Source organism: Lonchura striata, chromosome 24 (assembly GCF_050655825.1).
Source record: "Lonchura striata isolate lonStrDom1 chromosome 24, ASM5065582v1, whole genome shotgun sequence".
NCBI lineage: Eukaryota > Metazoa > Chordata > Aves > Passeriformes > Estrildidae > Lonchura > Lonchura striata.
Genome location: NC_140726.1, coordinates 2229300 through 2251931, shown reverse-complemented (window position 1 = coordinate 2251931; position 22632 = coordinate 2229300). Strand labels below are relative to the sequence as shown.

General features: G+C 54.6%; 3 protein-coding genes across 17 annotated transcripts; 1 reads left to right on the top strand and 2 right to left on the bottom strand.

The window, feature by feature from the left end:
- Positions 1-952: 952 nt before the first annotated feature.
- On the bottom strand, positions 953-5188 carry FOXRED1 (FAD dependent oxidoreductase domain containing 1). The gene is made up of 10 exons (XM_021525830.4): positions 4987-5188; positions 3573-3817; positions 3379-3489; positions 3183-3301; positions 3003-3097; positions 2729-2830; positions 2584-2651; positions 2352-2500; positions 1489-1618; positions 953-1414 (listed from the first exon to the last, which is right to left on the bottom strand). The coding sequence occupies exons 1-10, from the start codon at positions 5174-5176 to the stop codon at positions 1055-1057; spliced, it is 1569 nt and encodes a 522-aa protein (XP_021381505.4). The 5' UTR covers positions 5177-5188; the 3' UTR covers positions 953-1054.
- A 373-nt stretch (positions 5189-5561) lies between these two features.
- SRPRA (SRP receptor subunit alpha) lies at positions 5562-12143 on the top strand. The gene is made up of 14 exons (XM_021525761.4): positions 5562-5734; positions 6472-6555; positions 7361-7524; positions 7621-7781; positions 7903-8056; positions 8499-8649; positions 9123-9229; positions 9414-9532; positions 9810-9896; positions 9987-10159; positions 10245-10458; positions 10535-10698; positions 10817-10915; positions 11139-12143. Exons 1-14 carry the CDS (start codon positions 5615-5617, stop codon positions 11265-11267), a joined length of 1926 nt encoding a protein of 641 aa, XP_021381436.1. The 5' UTR covers positions 5562-5614; the 3' UTR covers positions 11268-12143.
- A 117-nt stretch (positions 12144-12260) lies between these two features.
- SIRAL1 (SIR2 antiphage like 1) lies at positions 12261-22542 on the bottom strand. 15 transcript variants are annotated; one of them, XM_085560118.1, is made up of 9 exons: positions 22492-22542; positions 22150-22181; positions 18332-18409; positions 16142-16394; positions 15113-15340; positions 13853-13981; positions 13312-13597; positions 12773-12832; positions 12261-12703 (listed from the first exon to the last, which is right to left on the bottom strand). In XM_085560118.1, exons 3-9 carry the CDS (start codon positions 18400-18402, stop codon positions 12558-12560), a joined length of 1173 nt encoding a protein of 390 aa, XP_085416244.1. In that variant the 5' UTR covers positions 18403-18409; positions 22150-22181; positions 22492-22542; the 3' UTR covers positions 12261-12557. The 15 variants fall into 15 exon arrangements, with proteins under 15 accessions (XP_085416244.1, XP_085416248.1, XP_085416252.1 ...); XM_085560122.1 differs by having other exon boundaries at positions 12261-12686; XM_085560126.1 differs by having other exon boundaries at positions 12261-12686; positions 13312-13516.
- Positions 22543-22632: the final 90 nt, after the last annotated feature.

Here is a 22632-nt window from a genome sequence, read left to right as displayed (position 1 = left end):
CACTGGGGATACTGGAGATACTGGGAACACTGGGGGATACCGGGAGCACTAGGGGATTCCAGGAACACTGGGGGGAATACTGGAGATACTGGGGGGATACTGGAGATACTGGGGGGACACTGGGGATACCTGTGGGATACTGGGAACACTGGGGGGATACTGAGATACTGGGGGGATGCTGGGAACACTGGGGAAATACTGGAGATACTGGGGGAATACTGGGAACACTGGGGGGATACTGCAGATACTGGGGGAATACTGGGAGCACTGGGGGGATACTGGGGGTACTGGGGGGAATGGGCGTACTGGGGCTGGGGCACTGTGGGGATACTGGGAACACTGGGGGATACTGGAGATACCAGGGGAAAATGGGTGGACTGGGGCTGGGGCAGTGCAGGAACACTGGGGGGATACTGGGGGCAATGGGGAGATAATGGGAACACTGGATGGGGTAATGGGCATACTGCATCTGGGGATACTGGGGCAGATAATTTGGGGATACTGGGGATACTGGGGACTGAGGATGCTGGAGGCACTGGGGGAATATTGAGGGCACGGGATCATGATGAAGTACTGGGGGAAATGGGGGTTAGTGGGGACACTGTGGGGACAGTGAGGGACACCGGGGGAATGACACGGACACTGGATCTGGAGGTTAGGAGCATAATGGGGGTACTGGGGCTGGAGGGGATTAGAGCACCGGATAATGGGAGCACTGTGAGGAATCTGGGATTAGAGGGAATTGGGGAGACAGTAGTTAACACTGTGGGATACTGGGGACTCCAGTATGGGAACGTAATGGGGATGCTGGCAGGGAATGGAGTGTAGTGGGGACACTGAAGTGGTGCAAGGTGTCAATGAGGACATTAGAATGGAGGATACTGGGGAGGATACTGGTAGCACTGGTGGAGGGAGCATGGCAGCTGTGGACGCCATTAATTCCCTGGCACACTCACCATCCATCCATCCATCCATTTTATTCCTACAGGACACCACCTCTGGCCTGGGGAGGGGGTCCATGGCTGTGCCTCAGTTTCCCCCCTCCCCGCCCCCATCAAACCACGCCGTGCTCCTGCAGCGGCTCCCCAGCCACCAGCCTGTCCCAGCCCAGCCTCCGCAGGTCCAGGGTCTCGTACCGGCCCTTGACCACCAGCTCGGCCACGGCCCTGCCCGCGGCCGGCGCGTGTTGGAGCCCGTGGCCGCTAAACCCCGCGGCTAAGAACAGGTTTTCCAGCCGGGGGTGCGGGCCCAGCACCCCGTTCTGGTCAAAGGTGTTGTAGTCGTAGTATCCCGCCCAAGAGCCCCGGACCCGCAGCGATTCGAAAGCCGGGACCCGCCGAGCCAGCCGGGGCCAGACCTGCTCCTGGAAATAGCCGTGATCCACCGAGAGATCGCTGGCATCCGGCTCCTCCTCCTGCAAAGGGGTAAGCTGGGGGTGTCTGACAGAGAACAGGGGGTGAATGCGCTGAGGGGACCCCGCAGACTCACCTTGGGGGGGCTCATCCCGCCCAGGTAGTTCCCAGCGGAGCCATCCCGACGGAAATAAGCACCGGAGGTGTCGATGATGAAGGGGCAAGAGAGGCCAGGGCCGTTGGGGCAGTGCCAGGTGAACACGTACCTGGGGAACCCCCAAACGGAGCATAAGGGGTGCTCCTCTTGCCCCTCAGTATTGTGCAGTGGGGCTGGGATGTGGAGATGTTTGTTCCCCCCAAAAAAATGACATTGAGGGGTCATGTCACTCCTGGGCACGCTGGAGGGGCTGTGGGCAGTGGGGGGATAATTGAAGTACTGTGGGGGTAATGGGGGTATTGGGGGCACTGGCAGGGTAATAGGAGCACTGGGGGAATAATGGGGTATTGGGAATACTGGGGGAATACTGTGGATACTGGGGCTGGGGCCACTGGGGGTGGCACTGAGGGGGATAATGGGGACATTGGGATTGGGAGTATGGGGACATAATGGGAACACTGGGGCTGGGGGCACTTGAGGAATAATGGGAGCTCCAGGATGCAAGGCCCCAATTCCAAATAAAAAACTGACGAAGCTCACCATCCCCTCCAGAAGTTGGAGGGTGGTGGGTGCTGGGACATGTGTCCCATTCTGTGATCCCCCAAAAATTGCACCTAGGGGTTCATAGACAGAGGGGTGCCAGGAACACCCCCCAAAATAAAAGTGCTGAGGTGTTCTCCCATGACAGAAGGGTGGTGGGTGCTAAAGTACCCCCCAAAACAGCACCAAGGGCATCCCACCCCTGAGAAAGGAGTTGGTGGGGCGTGCCCCCACTCTGAGCCCAGGAGCTGACCCACAGCAGAGGGGTGCTGCCAGGCTGTGCCCGCTGTGAGCCCCAGTACCTCTTCCTGGGCTGGATGGGCAGCGGGGGCTGGCACAGCCCCCTGGGCAGCCCCTCTGCCTCCAGCAGCTTCCCCGCCCAGGCGCCCGCGGCATTGACCACGATGGCGCAGGCGACCGGCTGGTACTCCAGGCTGTCTGGCATGTAGACCTGGGAGGGCACAGAGAGGGGGTCAGGGCGGCAGGGGGGTCACAGGCAGTGCAGGGGAGCTGGGGGGGCACACACACACTCACGTGGGCGTATCTGATGCGAGCAGACGGCGGCGCCGACGGCAGCATGTGGTTGGCCGAGGTGACAAAAGCTGGAGGGTTTTGGGGTGAGGTGGGGGGTCCCGGGGGTGGCAGGGGGGGAACCTCGCTGTGCACCCCCATGCCTCACCTCGCACCTCCCCGGAGCAGCTCTGCACTCCCAGGGATATGGCTTTGCGCCGGAAAGCGTTGAGGAGGGTCCAGGGGTCGAACCAGCCTTCATCCTCCAGACCTGGGCAGGGAAACGGGGGGAAACTACTGCATGACCCCTCCACTACATGCACTTTGTGGGGCTGGACCTCCCCTTCCCTAAATACAGCCAAGATGAAGGGTGCATCAGGAGGATGAGGATGAGGAAGGATGTTGAGGGGGGTCTCCATGCCCTCCCCCATCGTCCCACTTACCATAGGATGCCACAGCCACATCCTCCGTGTTCATCCAGGGGAATTTCTCCTTCAGCTGGGTGGGGGACAGCAAGGTCACCTGCGCCCCTTCATCCCTGGGGATGGCCAGCATGTGGAGGAGGGTCAGGATGACCCCCAACCCCTGAAACCCCTCGAGAGGGTCCCATGTGGGTGCCCCACCTCTGGACCTTGACGGTGGCCTCCAGGGCAGCAGCGTTCTGGGGGGATGCCAGGAACAGGTATCCAGAGGGCTGGAACTGGATGTCGATGGGGGGCTCATTCGGCACCCCAAGGTACTTCTGTAAGGCGACAGGGGGACCACAGTGAGTGGGGCTGGATTCCCCAAATTACCCCCAGCCCATATAACCCCACGTACATTGATGTCACGGAGGAAGCTGGCAGAGAAACGAGACATTTGGATATTTTCCCGAAGGGAAAACTGCTGCCGGATCCCCCCCGCCGACAGCACCGTGGAGGCTCTGGAATACTGAAGGAGAGGACACCCCCAAAAGAGCAGGGGTTCAGGGGGGTCCCCAAGGCCACACCCTGCCCTGGGAGGGGGTGTCTCACCATGGGGTCCCGCTCCACCACGAGCACCTTCATTCCATGCCGCCGCCGCCAGCCCTCCAGCACCTTCAGCCAGTACGCCACGGACCAGCCCACCACGCCGCCCCCCACCACCACCACGTCGGCCTCGTCGGGGGGCCGGGGGTCGGGGTGGGTGCCCGGGGGGACCCAGCCCCGTCCTCCGCTCCCCGAGGCCGGCAGCTGATCCCTCAGGGTCTGTGCCATGCGCTCCAGGGTCTGCCCCAGCTCTGCAGGGAACGGGGGCTGCCGAGGCTGGGGCACGGCTGGCAGCCCCCCGAGCACTGCCCCAGTACCCTCTGCATCCCCTGGGACCGCTCTAGCTCCGTGATAGAGCTTTGGACATTCCCCGGGGCATCCCCAGGATATCCCCGTTCCTCAGACTCCCCCCGGGCCTCTCTGCGAACCCCCCAGGATCCCCCGGCTCACCGGGAAAACGCCCCAGGACCCTCTGTGAACCACCAGAACCACTGCCCAGTAACCTGCAATCCTCACCCGTCCCTCCCAGTCCGCTCTGGAAATCACTCAAGACCTCCACCAGGCCCCTGGGACCCCCGGATCCCACTGGGATCCCCCCCCTCCAGTTTCCCCTGGGCCTCGTGGAACCCCCCAGTCCCCTCTGAGACCAGCAGCTGCCCAATGCTCCACAGCCCCGAGGGATCAACCCAAGCCCCTCTGGCACCCTCCCACACACGCCCGGAACCTCCCCTGCACCCCCCATTCCCTGTACCCCCCATTCCCAGCACTCCCCCATTCCCAGCACCCCTATTCCCTGAGCCCCCCATTCCCAGCGCCCCCCATTCCCTGTACCCCCCATTCCCAGCACTCCCCCATTCCCTGTGCCCCTATTCCCTGAGCCCCCCATTCCCAGCGCCCCCCATTCCCTGTGCCCCCCATTCCCAGCACCCCCCATTCCCTGTACCCCCCATTCCCTGTGCCCCCCATTCCCAGCACTCCCCCATTCCTGGCACCCCCATTCCCTGTGCCCCCCCATTCCCAGCGCCCCCCATTCCCAGCACTCCTCCATTCCCAGCACCCCCCATTCCCTGTGCCCCCCATTCCCACTGCCCCCCCCATTCCCAGCACTCCTCCATTCCCAGCACCCCCCATTCCCCCCCGCCCCCATTCCCAGCCCTCTCCCATTCCCAGCGCCCCCCATTCCCCCCCGCCCCCATTCCCAGCCCTCTCCCATTCCCAGCGCCCCCCATTCCCATCAATCCCGACCTCCCCGTATATCCTCATACACCCCAGCAACCCCTCCCTGGAACACCCCAATTTACCTGCCCCTCTCCCCATTCCCCGCCATCCACACCCCGACCCCCCCTCCGTTCTCCCCGTGTCCCTCCCCCCGCGTCCCCCAAATTCCCGCTGCGGTGCCGGGCACCCCTCCGGATCTCACCGCGGAAGAAATCGGAGCTGAGCGGAGCCGCGGTGCGGAGGGGGCGGCCCGGGACCCCCGCCGGGCTCCCCCCCGGTTCGGGGGTCCCTCCCGGTTCGGGGGTCCGCCCCGGTGCCGGGGTTCCCCCCGGGGTCCGCGCCCCGGGCCCCGCCGGGCCCCGCGCGCGCAGAGCGCGCCCGCACCGCAGCATGGCCACGCCCCCTCTACATGGCTACACCCCTCGTATGACCACGCCCCTCGCATGGCCACGCCCCCACAGCATGACCACGCCCCTCTGCATGCCCCGCTCCTCTGCATGGCCCCGCCCCCTCTGCATGGCCCCGCCCCTCGCATGGCCACGCCCCCTCTACATGGCCACGCCCCCTAGTATGGCACCGCCTCCGCAGCATGGCCACGCCCTCGCATCATGGCCACGCCCCTGCAGCATGGCCCCGCCCCCCCTATGACCCCGCCCCTCCGCAGCATGGCCCCGCCCGCCCCCATGACCCCGCCCCCTCGCGCGGCCCCGCCCCCGGTTTGGGCCTCGCTCCGCCCCCGCCGTCCCGCCAATGGCGCGGGGGGGCGGGGCTTCCGGCGGAAGCGCGGGGCAGAGCGACGTGTGCGCCCCGCCGGGCCCGGCGCCGCCGCCATGCTCGACTTCTTCACCATCTTCAGCAAGGGCGGCCTCGTCCTCTGGTGCTTCCAGGGCGTGCGCGGGCCCGCCGCCACCGCCCCCGTCAACGCCCTCATCCGCTCCGTCCTCCTGCAGGTCGGGCGGGAGCGGCCGCCGGGGGGCGGAGGGTTGGGGATGGGTCACGTACCTGGCGAGGGGGGAGCGGCAGAGCCGGCTGCCGTGAGGGAGGGCGGCGGAGGGGACCGCCTGCCTGGGGAGGGAGGGGAGGTGAGGCTACAGACATGGCGGGGGAGCGGGGATGGGAGGCTCTGCCCGAGCAGGGAGATAGCTGAGCCCACGGAGCTGGCGGGGAATGGCACCGGGACCGGCTGCCCGGTGCGTAGGGGAGCACGGGCACCGGCAGCTCTGGGAGAATGGCATCAGCCCCTGGGGCGGCGGAGCTGGGCGGGAGTGAGACATGAGTGGGACCATCTAGCTGGGGACGGGGAGGAGAGGGTGGCACACAGGCGGGACCGCCTGTTGGACCGGACACAGGCACGGGCAGCTCTGGGGCTGGGGGTGGGTGTGGGGTCACCCCTGGGGGGTGCGGATGGCACCATCACCTTGGGGAAGCAACACCTCCCCACCTTGGATGGGACCACCTGCCTGGGACGGGGCACAGAGGGGCACGACCACCCCGGGGCGGGTGGGATCACCCAGCTGAGGGGGAATGGATGGCACTACCTGCCAGGGCGTGTGGGGTCGTGTAAGGGATGCTGGAGCGCTTTGGGAAACGGGGGTGACAGGGATGATGGTCGGGAGAGGGGGGTGACTGGGATGAGGGGATGGTGGGTGCTGCTGGCACCCCCATTCTGACAGCTCCTCTCCCCCAGGAGAGAGGCGGCAACAACTCCTTCACCCATGAAGCCCTCACACTTAAGTACAAACTGGACAACCAGTTTGAGCTGGTGTTTGTGGTAAGTGACCCCCCCCAGGCACCCCTGTTGGTGGCAGGAGGGTCCCTCCAGCCTCCCAAGTGCCCCCAGACCCGAAGGAAGGGGATTGCCCCAGAAAAGAGGGGAACAGTTCCTGCAGTGCTGAAGTTTGAGCAAACAGCTGTTTGCATTGTGTGGGGCTGGACCTCAGCTCCCAGACTGGTTAGGCCCCTCTGTGTCTGGAATTTTGGGGGGTAAGGGGCTCTGGTGAGCGTTTCAGGGTGATGTTGAGCAGTGACCCCAGTGTAGCCAGGTTCCCTGCCGAAGGGGGAACATGGGTGTCTGTCAGCTGAATGCCACTGCAGTAGCAGCTTATTTTAATCATCTGCAACAGGATTAAAACTCATCAAACCTCAAATAGAAGCTGCAGTCTTGTAAAACTTCACTTTGGCTAGAGCTATTGAACAAAAGCCAGAGGTGTATTGTTCCCTTCACTTTATGGAGCATTTCACACTGTTTTTCTTAGTCTCCTGGCACCTTATCTCCATAAATCCATACAATCTTTCCTGTTGACCCACAGATAAGCTAAAGGTTTTCTGCCCTTGCGCTACGTGTCCCTGTTGCCATGAGACAGCCTCTGTGTGTTAGAGTCACCTGTTGAAGTGAAGCTCTGAGCTGTTCTTCACCTTTTTGGGGGCATTTTATAAACCTGGGAAGGTGGAGCAGAAAGTGCAGGCTGAAGCTTGCCCAAGTTAAAGAACTCTGAGTTAAACCAAGGGGGTTTTGCTTGCTTGCTGCTGTTGAATGAGCTGGAAGTGCAGTGTCTGTTGGCCATGCTCCTTGGCAGGTGGGCTTCCAGAAGATCCTGACTCTAACCTACGTGGACAAGTTGATAGACGACGTCCATAAGGAGTTCAGAGACAAATATCGCAACGAGTTCCAGCAGAAAGGAGCCCTGGGCCTCTTAAATGGCACCTTTGATTTTAAAGATGACTTCATGCGCCTCCTCCGGTAGAGAGCTTGGGTTTTGTCTTAAATTTCTGTTTTGAGCCCAAATGGGAGCAGGGGTAGAGCTGAAATCCAGGCTAATGGGTCACCTCCCTGCAGGGATGCAGAGGAAAGCAGCAAAGTCCGAGCTCCCACGGTAATGAAGACATTTGAGCAGTCTCAGAAATCCCAGAAGACTGTCAAGTGTATGATTGAAACCCGAGGGGAGAAACCAAAGGAGAAGGTCAAGAACAAGAAGAACAAAGGTTCCAAAAAGGATGGTGAGTTGATGGGGAAGATAAATGGGAGGGAAATAAATATTCCAGAGCTATGTGTTGCAGCCTGTGCTTTCCCAATCCACTTGGAGCTGGACTGAGCTTGTGTTGGGGCTCTTCCTGCCAGGAACTGAAGCTGTGGCAGTGCCCAGTAAAGCATCTGCGGGTGACAAGCAGCTCTCAGCAGCAGGGGACAAGGAGGAACTGACCAAGGATGAAATCCTGCAGAAGAACCGGGAGGAATTCTTCAGGAGACATATGAAAGCTGGGGAGAAATCCAGGTGGGTGATGAGGGCATGGTCAGTCTGCCTATGCTTCAAACTAGGCCATGGCTGAATCTCTCTTCCTTTTGGTGACCCCTGGAAGCCAAACCTCACTTTCCTGGACCTTATTTCCCTGATTTCCCTCCTTGCTGAAAAAACTGACAGAAGATAGCCAGGGGTCCTGGAGGGGTAATAGAACCTGATTTCCTTTGCTCGGAGATGCAGAAACCCCGGGAGAGCTCCAGGCCTGTCTTTAGTGAGCAGACAGCATACCTGGCTTGAGGGGAAGTGCTGCCATACAGGGTTAAAGTTCAGATAAATAAACTCTGGAGATTAGAGAGGTCAATTTCTGCCTTTTTGGGTAATCCAGCCTTTTATTTTTCGTGTCTCCTAATGAGGTGATGGCTGCTGCCACTTCCCTGCACTGAACACAATGTGTTTCTGGTCTTTGTTCCACCAGATCTCCGAAGCCCGATGCACAGAAGGAGAAGGGGAAGAAGCCCCGGGTGTGGGATCTGGGGAACTCTAATGCCAAAGTACTCGATTACAGTAATTCTGCTACCAACGGCAGCGCCGAGGCTTGTCCTGTGGAGGAGTTTGACCCTGACATGGTAAGGAAAACTAGGCTCCATTTGCTGTCATGCATTCTTTGGGATCAGCGTGGCATTATGAAGTCTCTGTGCCTGCATGAGAAGCGAACATGAAGAAACATGAAACAAGGATATGTGTATTCTCACTTCAGTCAGAGGGAAAGGAGAGCTTCTAACCAGGCTAGAGCCTGGGAAAGAGTTGCAAAGGAATGTAAATAATTCTTTATCTCTCTTGTTGTTCACGTTGTTGATAGATGTGTTCTGCCACCGTGCGTCATTCACTGCGCACCAATGGGTGGGATGTTTTTACTTTAAGACCAATGAAATTAGTCTGCATGATGCTGTCTATAAAAGAGCGATGTATTTGAAATAAAGTTAGTTAGTGTTCATATCATCAAGCCTTCTGAACTGGAGTTCTTTCATTCCCATCCTGCTTCAACCGTGACAACAGGATTGTGGCACTCAGCCCATAAAGCCACTTCTTCTCCTTGCAGGCCCTGGGGGACAAAAATCGGGAGCCTGGCCGCCTCTATGACCTGGAGTATGAGAGCGATGATGAAGCTGAAGAGGAGAAAGTTGTCCAGAACCCATCAAAACCCAGGTAGAGGCTTTCCTTGCTTGTCACATGGTTGTTGATTTCTCTCCCGTAACTCCTGTTCCAGTCTAACCAGTAATGCAGGAAGCACAAACTGGTGTGTTTGTCCTCTCAGGGCAAGCTCTTCTGCATCTCATCTCTGCAGATGATCATTTTCAAACCTCAGTGTGACTCTTCTGCTTCTCCACAGTGTGAAGAAGGGTGGCCTGGGGGGCATGTTTGGCATGCTGAAGGGTCTGGTGGGTTCCAAGAGCTTGACCAGAGAGGACATGGACCCTGTGCTGGAGAAGATGAAGGATCACTTGATTGGTACATCTGGATCCATGGTGTGAGATTAGTGGTGGTTCCCTGTACTTTGTTGAGTGGGCCCCGGTGTGGGTAATGCCCGTGGTTTGGGATATTCTTGCCCACAGGAACTGTGGTGGGTTCCTGTGTCACCCCTGAGCCCTTGAGAGTGCAGCAAAAGGGGGGCAGCAGTCAGGTCTGATGGGAATCCTGCACACTGACTCATCCTTCCGTTGACACCAATGTGTGATGTGCATAACCTTCTCAGCAGCACTGATTCCCTGTTCTGTCTTCCTCAAAGCTAAAAATGTGGCAGCTGAGATTGCAGTGCAGCTCTGTGAATCTGTGGCCAAGAAACTGGAAGGGAAGGTGATGGGAACGTTCACCAGTAAGTGTCCATGTGGCATCCTGCATGTGGTTTGGTGCTCTGGAGTATTCCCCATGCATGACAGATCCTCTTTCCATTCCCTTTTCCCAGCGGTGACCTCGACGGTGAAGCAGGCACTGCAGGAGGCCCTGGTGCAGATCCTGCAGCCCCAGCGCCGTGTGGACGTTCTCCGTGATGTCATGGATGCCCAGCGCCATCGCCGGCCCTACGTCATAACCTTTTGTGGTGTCAACGGTGTCGGGAAATCCACCAACCTGGCCAAGGTAGGACAGGACCTGGATCGCAGGAGTGGGGTGATGGGGTCAGCTGTGTAGCTAACGGGCTTTTCTGATCTGTTGCCTCCTGCAGATCTCGTTCTGGCTCATCGAGAACGGCTTCAGCGTCCTCATTGCCGCCTGTGACACGTTCCGCGCGGGAGCGGTGGAGCAGCTGCGCACCCACACGCGCCGCCTCAACGCGCTGCACCCTCCGGAGAGCCACGGCGGGCGCACCATGGTGCAGCTCTACGAGAAGGGGTACGGCAAGGACGCCGCGGGCATCGCCATGGAGGCCATCTCCTACGGTATGTGTGGAGCTGGGGGCGGGCGGCGCTGTCCTGGGGCAGCGCCGTCCTTCACGCTGCCTCCCTGCCACGCCAGCTCGGAACCAGGGCTTCGACGTGGTGCTGGTGGACACGGCGGGACGCATGCAGGACAACGCACCCCTGATGACCGCGCTGGCCAAACTCATCGCTGTCAACGCTCCCGACCTGGTCCTGTTTGTTGGGGAAGCACTGGTGGGAAATGAGGCTGTAGATCAGCTGGTGAGTATGGTGGCTTTGTTTCTGAGAGACGAAGGGGGAACATAACCTGTTTCTGTAGGCTTTACCAGAGAATTGACAGGTGGCAGCACCACAAACGCATTTCTTTTCTCTCTTTCAGGTCAAGTTCAACAAGGCCCTGGCTGATCACTCCATGGCCCAGACACCACGGCTCATCGATGGGATCGTCCTCACCAAGTTCGATACCATCGATGACAAGGTAAGGAGGCTGCTGAGGTGACTCTGCACAGTCCTGACAGTGACTGGAGGGGAGAAATGGGAATTGTCAAACACAGGGTACTCCTGCACTTTCTTCTTGTGTTTAAGCCATTGAATGATTGAATGCAAATTTATTAGTTTGGTTTCCACACATGGGGGATGAATGAATGACGAGCTCCCTGAAGGGGAGCACTGGATTTCACAATGCTGCTTGTCCCCGGCAGGTGGGTGCCGCCATCTCCATGACCTACATCACGAGCAAGCCCATTGTTTTCGTTGGTACCGGACAAACCTACTGTGATCTGCGAAGCCTTAACGCCAAGGCCGTGGTCGCAGCGCTCATGAAGGCCTAAACACCAAATCGCTGTGTGCAGATGTCCCAGAAGAACCTGCTTTACCCTGTCACCAACTAGTCTTTCCCGTGTAGTGCAGAACAGAATGGAGGAATAGCAGCACGAGGAGTACTTTTTTTTTGGATAAACCCCCTTTTATCCAGAAAAAGCCCTTGCTTGGGTTCCTCCATTCTGTGTCCAGTGATACAGGCTCCCTTGCCGGGAGGCTGAATCCAGAGCTTTGTATTGTTCATGCTGCACGGGGGGGTGGGTGGTGTCAGGATCTGCTGTGCTTTTTGGTGGGTTTGAAAGGCTTTTTACTGAGCTGCTTTTGATTTTTAGACCAGCTTAGGGAGGAGGCAGGAGGGACTTGGGCTTAGGGGCAGCTTTAGATCTGGCTGTTAATGTTGCTGCTCATGGCAGCTCCACCGAAGCTGATAAACCAAAAAAAGGTGATGGCCTGTGCTGGGCTGGAAGGGGACATGCTAAATGGCCTTAAAGTCCCCCATACCTGTCCTCACCCGGACTCTGAAGCAGGGTCCCCAGACACCACGTATTTGGGCAGGAGCTGGAGAGCTGCAGCAGCCAGGTCCAGAGAAGGAAGGCAGTGTGCCCTGCCTGGCTCCTGCCCGCTGGTCTTGGCGTTATTTGCTAGTAAAAAGGAAAAAAAAACCAAACCACATTAATACTGGAAGAGAATGGTGGCCGCTTGCTGCTTTCCTGCACCCTTTCTCCCTGCTCCGAGTGCCTCTTGATCCCGGTTGGAAGTGCTACACTGAGTAATACAAACCTCTGACGATGTCTTGTAGCTCTGTATTGCAGATGTGCTATAGTGCAATAAATTGAATGCTGTCTGCTAAGAGACATAATTTATATAAAATAAACTTCATAATTTGTTCTCTGTGTATAAATAACTTGCCTCTAGCTAGGACCTGTTTCCTACTGGGTCTGGGGGAGGTGAACTCTCACCAGTGTGAGGGGTGAAAGGGCCTTTAAATGATATAGCAGCCAAAGTTCAGTGAGCAGGCCTTTAATACAACTTCAACATACAAAATACTGTACAGTAAAAAGACAGGACTAGAAAACTAGAGCTTCCAGTAAAAAAAAAAAAAAAGCTCAAGTTTCATTTTTTAATTGAAATACAGAATATAAAAGCACTAGGTATGAAGTTAAAGGAGGCTGCAGCTCCCTCAGGGATACCGCGCTCCGCAGGCACACGCAGCCCCAGTAAAACCACAACTGCTGTGTTAGACCAGGTGTTCATCTGTGGTGGCTCTGTCCTGGCCTCACCCCTGCCGGAAGGGTCCTGGCTCAGTGCTGGACAGCAGTGGGACAGTGGTGGGCTCCGGCCTCCCTGAGGGCTGCTGGCCTGGCCTGGGCCTGGCCAGGAGTCCCTGCCACAGCTCGGCCTGGGCATGGCTGTGGCTCAGGGGCTGCATCCTGCGTGGAAGCAAAGGCTGAAAGCCTGCCTGGGACTCCAGGGAGCGACACAGGGTGACCCCTTGGCTCCAGAGAGCCTTCCTTACCTTTTACCTCAGCGTGGGCAGTGGCAGAGCCGTTCAGCTGCTGTGCCTCCTTGGGCACACCTGGGGCAGAGCAGAGATCAGTGTCAGGTGGAGAGCCAGCTGCCCATGTTTTCACACAGGTTTCACACAGGCTTTCCTGGCTGCGTTAACCCTCAGAATACCTGCCAGCAAGGCTCTAGCCAGTAAACCCACTTTCCCCCCTTCTATGATTTATTAGTGATACCTCTTGTATAAAAGCATTGGCTCAGGCTGAGCAGCACAAGGGTGAGACTAAATGCCCCTTGACTAAAAACAGAACAAACAGCTGCACATGAAAAACAAAGTTTGGGAGGCAAGCGTGGGAAGCAGTACAGCTGTTTAAACTGTTAAAACATAGAGTGATTTCAGAAAAGTAACCCTCAAAATGCAGCTACACTTAAAGAGACGAGTTTGCTTTTTTTCACAAAAAGGCTTCAGAAATCTCTATACAGCATGGAGAGCAGAGGGTACCACCCCTTTCTACTCTGCACGGTGACAGCCAAGGGTCCCCAGCCCCGTACCTGTGCGGCCTCGCATGGCAATCTCGCTCGTCAGCCGCTCAAAGTACTCGGGCAAGTCAGTGTATTCGTCTCCATAGGAAATCACTTTGATCCCTTTGTCCAGCATGTTCTCACGGAGCTTCTTGAACTCATCCACATCCCCTCTCCGCACCAGCATGAAGTGCTCCAGGTCTGACTTGTGCTTGACAGCCTCTAAAAACAGGGCCTGAAACGTGGTGTCATCAACTGTCCAACCACAGCCCAAGAAGAGGAAGGACTTATTTTCATACAGCTTCTGAATCTCTCGCTTTAAGAAAGGGAAAGATGTTGGTCAAGGTGAGCTTCATCCTCACAAGAGACAGCACCTGCCCTATCCCTGGGGAGGCTCTGCAGCAATGCCATCCTTCAGCGAGTGTGGGACGTGATCTAGCACCTTAGCAGGCCAGGGAATTCACCCCTCCTATTTCCCATAGCTAATTAATTGTCCCCCACCCTCTGTGAAGCTCAGTCTAAGCCCCAGTGGGAGCTGTAGCTGCACAAGCCTGGCCCCAGCGTGGCTCACCATGACCTCGGTGTTGCGCAGCACGTTCTGGTAGCCGGCCGGGTGCAGGACGATGCCGCTGGGGTTGGTGTAGACACCGTGGATGTGCAGGACACTGAGCTTCCTCTTCTCCTGTGCCCACTCCAGCACCTGCACAACACAAACCAGCAGCAATGTTGGTGAGTGCATCATGTTGGCTACCACAGCACTGCTAAATGTAACATTTTGGGGAAGCATTCCAAAGAGGCTGCTTCTTCCTCATCTTCTCTCCTCCATCAGCCTCTACACCATGGCCTGCAGCTACAGTCTGTGGTACTCATTTGAATCAACACTTCAGCTGACTGGTGAATGTGATCAGAAGACTGAATCAAAATGCTAGATTGACCAGAAAAAGGAGACAAAACTACAACTCAAACCTATCAAGTTTGATTTTGTGGCTCCTACTGGCTCTGAGGGAGTCACCAGCTGAGCTGACCTCCATTTCAGACAGCTGCTTCCAAGGCTCTCGGTTTACTCCTGCAGACCTCAGCTCATTTAAGCTTGCAATAATTAGAATGCTTACTTGTAACACTGTAAGTACTTCCAGCCATGTAGATTAAGAGGTCACGCAGGAAATGTGAAGCACAGAAATGAGGATGAAAAGAGAGCAAGGACTGCACAGGACACAGACACTGAGGGTGTTTAACATGCAAACAGAAGGCAGAGATGCTCCCCACCAGTAAAACCATGATGGAGAGATGAGGTGGGCAGGTGCAGAGTTCACGGTTTCACAGCCTGACTGGGGCAGGAGGAGGGATTTTTCCATGAAGAGAGTAGCTCTGAGAGTGCAGCAGGAGGAGCCATTCCAGCCATGGCAGGAAGAGGACATGGAGAAAGAGGTGAGCCTCGAAGGCTGCACCCTACAAAAAGCACTTTGCAGCACCTTATAAAAAGAAAAAGTTCAGGTTTGCATCTCGTGTGGAGTTTCTCATATGGATTAGAAACATCAGCCCGAGCCTTATGTGGAAGCAAGGCCAAGCCAGAAGTTTCAAGGACAGAGATCAAAGGAACAGCAGGCTTAAGGACTCCTCCTGAGCACTGGATGGCAGCCAGCAAACCAGCATTCCAGAAAGGAGCATTCCTCCTCATTCCTCTGCTTGCTGCCCAGGACAGCCAGAGCCTCTGCCTGGAGCTTGTCTGCCACCAGTTAAAACCACTACAATCACTTCAATGCCCTCAGGCAGCATGAGAACACATTCTGCACCACCACAGTCCCTGACAAAAGAAACAATCATCCTTTACCTTCTTTTCATCAGTCAGGTCAAGAGACTCAAGGTGCTTCCCCTGGTGTGCTGCATACAGCTCCAGCAGGTTATCAAAGTTTGTGGTTAACACAAGAGCCCCATTTTCCATCAAGTGAAGAACAGACTGAAGCAGCTGCTTCCCAGAATCTTCCATTTTGGATTCCAGGTCATCAAACACCTCATACAAACAGTCCTTGAAAAAGGTTGAGCGAACGTTGCTTGTGCGCTGAGGAGGGGACACAGATTGAGATCAGAGCCCAGCCCCGTAACACCTCATGCCAAATGACTCTGTAAAAACTACTCACATTTCCCCAACACCCTGCAAAGCTCTGGGTCCTTGTAGGGCAAACACAGAGCCCTGGCTGCACCAGGGTGGGTGCTCTCCTTCAGCATAGTCATAGGATCACAGAATCCCAGACTGATTTGGGTTGGGAAGGACCTTAAAGCCCACTCTGCCATCTCGTACCACCCTGTGCCATGGGCAGGGACACTTTTCACTATCCCAGCTTGCTCCAAACCTCTCCAGCCTGGACTGGAATGCTCCCAGGGATGGGTTAGCCACAGCTTCTCTGGGCAATCTCACCACCCCCACAAGGAAGAATTTCTTCCCAATATCCCATCTAACCCTGCCCTCTGACAGTGTGAAGTCATTCCCCCTTGTCCTGTCACTCCAGGCCCTTGTGCACAGTCTCCATCTTTCTTGTCAGCTCCCTTCAGGTATTGGAAGGCCACAATTAGGTCACCACTGAAGCCTTCTTCTCCAGGTCTAACAATCCCAGTTCTCTCAGCTTTTCCTCATAGGAAGGTGCTCCATCCTTTTAATCATCTTGGTCCAGGTGAAAATACCCAAAACCCACATCCACAAACCCACAGCAGGGTTATGTCACAGGCACCTGCACAGTAAGTGCACCGGTGGTTCCCTGTACATAGAGGAACTGTTGGGATGGGGTCACCATTGCTGGAGAGCCAAATCTGCCTATTTTCAAAAACCAAATCCTATGCTCAGGGCAGGTACAAACACACTCACCGGAGACAGCTTCTGAATAAGGTCATGGGCAACATGGACCAGGTTCTTGTCTTCGTGAAGACACTTCTGGAACCGTTTGCTCTCTTCATCTTCCAGGAGATCAAAGTCAATAGCAGCATCCAGGAGGGCCTGAATCAGCCCCTTCCAGGACTTCAGCGCTGGGACTTGGGGAGCAACTGCAGCACTAATTCCCGTCCCAATCACCAAAACAAGTTCCCGAGGCTTCTTGGTTTTGAGGCTTGGCAACAGCTTCCTTCAAAAGGAGAAAGGAGCACAGCTGGTACTACCATGAGTGGAAGGGTGTGTGGGGTGGTGGTACACGCAGACTGAGGAAGAGGGAGGCACCCTGTGCCTAAATTTTGCATCAAATATTAATTGGGGCTCTCTGATAGAGCACGAGAGGAGCAGCTTGGTGTCCTTAAAGAACAGCAGGCAGCCGCATGGATCAGCAGCACAAATGCTCCCAATACAAGGTCCGTAATTACAACCTTTTTGGGAATCAAATCTGTTACCAGGATGCTTACTGGGGAAGTCAATGATGCCCTGGGGTGCTTTTGCAGCAAAGCTAATCCACTAAAAATCTGGAATAAGGAAAGTCTATTAATAAAAGTTAGCTGGAAGACTGGAGGGCATGGGAAAAGTGTGGTGAGCACTAGAGAATGGGACATACACATTCTACATCCTGAGATAACATGTGTGTCAGACCCCACGCAGGTTGGAAATGCGACCTGGTTTAAACAAGGTGCAGAACTTGAGACAATAGCTCCACTTATCCCAGCACAGAGAAGTAAGGGAAGGCTTCCTCCTAGCTCTGCCCTGGAGGGGCCCAGCCCCAGTTTCCTGAGGAAACCCGTGAGCTGTACCAGCAATCCCTTCCCTGTGATGCCTGCAATGTCAGCAGGATTGTCCAGGCCAACCTTTTGGAATATCCCAGATGATACAGAGTCACATGAAAGGGCTGCAGGACTGTGTTCTCCTTATTCCTCCTCCCCTCCTCCCTATTTTCCTGGCTTTACACCCACACAGAGCTTTTAAACCTTTATCATTTATTAAGCAGATGTGTTGCTCCTTGCCTTGCCTTGCCTGGTGTCCAGCTGCTTTCTGCAGCAGGGACCTGCAGGATTGGAGGAGCAGCCTGGGAAAGCAACTTGTATGGAAGAAATTGTCTTTATCAGCAAACACGTGATATTTAGTGAGAATGGAAGAGGAAACCAACACCACACAGATGGAGCTGTGCCTTCCCTCAGCCCCTGCCTATGAAAACAGACTTGTTAACCCTTTCCTTGATGAGGGCTTCACTGTTACTGCTGATAAACAGGGTTTACTTTGAGGACTGCAAGCCTTATGTGAGGAATAAATTAGAATTCATGCTAATGAGCTAGTATAAAAGCACTGTTGGAAATACAGGGATGAAATCCAGAATAATAATAAATACCCAAGTTTTAATGTCCTGCATGTCTGAAAAAGGCATTCAGTTCCATGCTGATAAATGCACTTGTTTCTACCCTGATATCCTAAGCAAGGAAAAAATAATCTCCAGCATCTGTTCTGCACATTCCAGGGTCACTGATCAACCTCGACACCACACAGCACTATCCTGCAGCCCTCCAGAACTTGCAAATAAATTAAATTAGTGGGAGACAACCCTGCAGTTGAATTAGCTGCTTGTTCAAAACAACTTTTAAGCATGCAGCAGCCACAGTCTCAGACAGGCAGAATTATCCACCAGCCAGGTCCTCACTCACAGAACTGTAAAACCACCTACTTTGAAGCACAGGGAGCTTCAGCATGAATTATTTAGCCTTTACATGCAATTAAACCATATTAATTTGAGTAACTCCCTGTCCTCCTGGAAACCACCATCCAACTCAAGCAAAGAAGCACAACCACCGTGTCCGACCTGACACTGCGAGTGGACGGGACCCTGGAGACAAGACAGCAAAATCCAGCTTTGAGTGCAACCCCATCCCCTGGCTGAGGGTTAAAACTCCAAAAAAGTACATTCTGGGCGTGAAGGCTGTGTTCCACAAACAGCAGGAAAGCCCAGGCATGGCCAGCAGCCAGCACACAGTTCTTGGATCAGGAAACGAAACAGCTGTGGCCCCAGGAGTCACAATCCTTAAAGAACAATGCAAGGCAAAGAAAAAGGCTCCTGTTAGAACAAATTCACTGGGGTATAATTAAATTTACCTGGGCTTTTTTGCAGGTGGCATTCCATCTTCCAATAACGTTTCCTTGCCCAGGCTCACTGTAGAAGCCATCCAGTTTCTGTAGTAGAAAAATCACCACAAGCAAAGTCACTGCACATGAACAACACCACCTGGACAACAAGGTTATACAGAACCAGCTTTGCACAGGTGGATAAATCTCAGTTTTCTTATCGTTCCACGATCACCTCCAGGCTGAGAATTGCATGTTTTTGTCTCTGAACTTTGCCCCACAGTCTCATCCTCTTCCTTAACCTCTTTTACCATAAAATTCTTGGCTGTTTTTCTCAGGTGTGATTGCCTCAGCAAAACACACTTTGCCAGACCCCTCGTTTCACCTCATCCACTCATTTTCCCAGAGAGCCTGGATCTTGGAGCAGCACTCCCCCCTTCCTGACAAGGTCTGTCAGCAAACTTGCTGCTTGGGAAACAGTGGGAGGGAAGAGAAGACAAAGAGATTTTTGTTGGCTCCAAAAAGCCACGGAGAGCATTTCATTCCCTGGTGATGAGAGAAGGGTTTCCCAGCCCGCCATGAGTCTGCAAGCACTGGGAAATGACCTTAAAGCCCATGGAAAGGAAGTGCAGTTTGAGAACTCTTTCAACAGCCCGTCACATAAAATACAAAAGCTCTGCCAGCACGCAGCACTCTCCCACTCTGCTTCTCCCAAATAAGTCTATGAAAAGGGAATGGAAATGAACAGAATTGTTCACCCTCCTCTGCTTTTTTCTTGCCAATTGTAATGAAGAGTCCATCAGAAACAACAAGGGCTTTTGGACAAAGGAAATGCTGAGGAAGAGCTGCTGACCTAAAATCAAAGAGTTTTTGCAGGTTTTGCCATCTCAGGGAGATCTGAGGGTTTGTTCTAGAGATGAGATGCTGTGATTGCTCCCCAGCAGCCCAGCAGGTGACAATGGGCAGGTATCTCCAGGTAGGATCTACAAGTGTTGGCAGGATCATGTGAGCAACCAGCCAATATTCTAGGAAAGCACCACCTTTCAGTGCTGGATGACGAGAACAGGGTAAGGTGACACTGTCAGAGGCTCAGATACACTGTGTGTGCAGCCTTTACCTTGTGACCCCTTCAGAAAACTTTATACAATGGCATTATGGATTGGTTTGGGCTGGACAGGACCTTAGAGCTCGTGTCGTTCCACCCCCCTGCCATGGGCAGGGACACCTTCCAGCACACCACAGTGCTCAATAATAAATCATTGTACCAGAAGTAGAACACCTCAAAGAACTGGTTTTCACTACCTACCTACTGAAACATTACTGAACATGTGCTACTTATCACTCCAAATAATCACCTTTTTATCTTACTGGGCCTTACACTAGGGCCCAGATTTTGGATAAAAGTATCAAAGGCCTTTAGCAAGTGAGGAATCTCCTGGTTTTCCCCCCTCTGTGCAGGCCAGGCAGGGCTCCTCCATCACACCCTCTTGTGAATATTGTACTCTGTATTTTTCCAACCCACATTGAAACTCAGTACTGTTCTGACAATGAAACTCTGTAGCTTCATCACCCCTGAATACCTGCAACCTGTCAGGCCTCAGGTGAACTATTCTGGGGGGGTTACATCTCCAAAGACCAACGTAGAGACTCTCAGGAAGACAGGAGGACCTGCTGGACACAGGATCTGCCAGATTCACCATCAAATCCCTGCTAAGTGAATGCAGCCAGCACGCTCAGGATGAAGGGGGGGAAAGCCCCTCTTTTTCCTTCCCAGGAGGGTCCCATCTCTTCTTTTGGATTAGCTGATTTTTCTGGAAGGACAGGCTGCTTTCACAAAGCCAGCCAGATTTTATTTAGTGGTGCAAAGATGCTTCAGATGAGGCAGGGACTAACAAGAGATAACTGGAGTGTGTCAGAGGGAAGTTGGAGCTCCTGCTGGTGCCAGGTCTGCCCTCAGCCCCCCTGCAGAAGCCAAGCTACAACCAAAGGTAAATATTTCCTCACTTTCTGAATTGGATAAAATTTAAGCTTATAATTATCTTTGCATTGTGAATCATCAGCTGAGCCTCGGATATTGAGGCTGTTTGTAAAATCCCACCTAGAGCTCCCGTTTGCTTCCACCTGCCTCAGCACTGCTCGCATCTCACTCACCCTGCACATTCACATGCTATTAACAGCAGGAATTGAGCCATCAAATCAATTTTAAGTACCTCTAAATGACATTTCAAAAGCAATTTTAAACTTAGGAAAAAACACCTTTTGGAATTATAATCCTCTTTTAAGTTTTTCTGATATAATGACCTTCAACCTTCAGGTCTATTATTTAGTGCAGAGATCCATAAAGGAACAAAATCCCCATTATAAATACAGCCTAGTTCCAAAAAAGTTATTACATGTCTTAAAAAGAATTCATGGGGATTCAGCCAAGAAATAGAAACCTCTGGTTTTCAGTCCTGGGGAGAAACTCTGCTCCCCAGGGGGATGGATTGTGCTGGCACAGCTGAGGTAGCCAAAATTAAATGGGATTACCTCAAAGCATGACACTGCCATGGGAAAAAAACCACACCAGGTACTGCAGGTTCCCCTGGGAACACAGGTGCCATGGAGGAGAGGGAGCCACAGGCACTTACAAGATAAGAAGCGCCCCTCCAGCCTTCTTCAGACACTGGGAACTTTCCAGCTATTTAGACTAGAGGGAGCTGAGGACTGTAAACACAACACTCCATGGATTCCAGGCTCAGCTGCCCCATTCCGCTGTCCCAGCCTTATCTCCATCATTTTTATCATGGTTAAAAGAGACTCCCTGTGTGGGTTTGCTGCGTTCTCTTTCTCCCTCCACACCACAGAAATCCCTCAATTTATCCTAAAGCCTTCCAGACTTCAGCTGTAAACTGTGTCCAAGTCACCAAAACTGGAGAAACCCCATCACAGCAACTCCCTGTGTGACACAGACATCCAGCTGCAGAAATGTTGGAAATATGAAGGTGTATCCCAGGTAAAAGCAAACACCTGAACACCACACGTGTCAAACAAAGGCTGAGGTTCACACAGGGTGTGTATTTACAAAAACCTCTCTGCAGCTCTGTAAAACACAACCATGCCACACAGTCAACACAGAGCCCAGCCTGCAGAACCAAAATGGGGAATTAATAGCACATTTTCTCCCCCACCTCATGGAGAAGTCCATCTCTATGCTCAGCACCCAACACACAACTAAAGCTACACCTGGATGTTTAAAATTGAAGCCAAGTGATCCAGCTGCACGCTGGAAAATGGGCTTATCCAGAAGAGCATACACAAATTCTCAAAAGAAACAAGTACAAGCCTACTGTTCATTTATTATTTTTACCTTATTTAAATGCTGAGAACTGCCACACGCAAAGAGGTAATTCCCGGCTTCTTTTTCAATTCAGTGGCTTTAAGGTGTTGAGATAAGGTCGTTTAAAAGCCACTATGTTTCAGCTTTAAGTTGAGCTGTCCCTGGCCAACTCCCAAGCCTACCTCCACGTGGGAGCTGCACTGGAGCTGGACCAAAACCATCCTGGAAAAACACAGGCTCTACGGACAATGGGACTGAGGACAAGCTCTGCTCTTGTCCAAGCCACAAAACCACAGGATTCAGCCTCCTTGGACCCGAGTCAAAACACACCAGAGGTTTTTATTCAACGCTGCGATTCCCCACGTGCTTCCCAATGGCTCCATGGGCGAGGAGAGGCAGTGACACAGCAAAGCCTGGCTGAGCTCTGTGTCCCACCGCCTCCCTCGGACGCACGCTGGCTTCCCAGAACTGACTCTGCAAAGGGAAGCGGGGAGGGAGCTCACACCTTCGGGTTTGTTCGAGCCCTTACCTGTGCTCTCCGTTGTGCCCTCCTCGCTAAAGCTGCGGGGAAAGCAACAACACGGGGATTCAGCAGGCGGGGAGGAGGACACCGAGGCTCCTTTCCCAGGGGGACACATCAATAAAAACGAGCTTTTATAGAGGGCGACGGGGCGTCTCAGCCGGGCCAGAGGTTCCCCGGCCCCCCGGCTCAGCCCCGGCCTCCTTCGCTCCCCTCAGGCCGCTCCGTCCCCTCAGCCCGGCGGCCATGGGACCCCCCCCACTATGGCGGCCCCGTCGCTATGGCAACAGCTCCCCCCCCCACTGTCTCCATGGCAACCGCGCCCCGCCCGCCCCCGCGCGCCCCGCCCGCCCCCGCGCCGCGCGCGCGCCCCCATTGAGGAGACGCCGCCCCGCCCCGCGTGACGAGGCCCCGCCCCCCGCCCCGCCCGCTCACTGGCTGGCGGCGGAAGAGGCGGGGCCAGGCGTGGGAACGACGCGGTGATCTCGCGGC

Coding starts and splice junctions, on each gene's coding strand:
- SIRAL1 (XM_085560114.1), bottom strand. Junction 15,341..16,141: donor TTATTCAGAAGCTGTCTCCG/GTGAGTGTGTTT, acceptor TCCCCTCCTCAG/CGCACAAGCAACGTTCGCTC. Junction 13,598..13,852: donor TGCGCAACACCGAGGTCATG/GTGAGCCACGCT, acceptor CCTTTCTTAAAG/CGAGAGATTCAGAAGCTGTA.
- SRPRA (XM_021525761.4), top strand. CDS start 5,615: ATGCTCGACTTCTTCACCATCTTCAGCAAGGGCGGCCTCGTCCTCTGG. Junction 5,735..6,471: donor TCCGCTCCGTCCTCCTGCAG/GTCGGGCGGGAG, acceptor CCTCTCCCCCAG/GAGAGAGGCGGCAACAACTC. Junction 10,916..11,138: donor TCGATACCATCGATGACAAG/GTAAGGAGGCTG, acceptor TGTCCCCGGCAG/GTGGGTGCCGCCATCTCCAT.
- FOXRED1 (XM_021525830.4), bottom strand. CDS start 5,176: ATGCTGCGGTGCGGGCGCGCTCTGCGCGCGCGGGGCCCGGCGGGGCCC. Junction 3,098..3,182: donor GCCACCGTCAAGGTCCAGAG/GTGGGGCACCCA, acceptor GGCCATCCCCAG/GGATGAAGGGGCGCAGGTGA. Junction 2,831..3,002: donor TGTGGCTGTGGCATCCTATG/GTAAGTGGGACG, acceptor TTCCCTGCCCAG/GTCTGGAGGATGAAGGCTGG.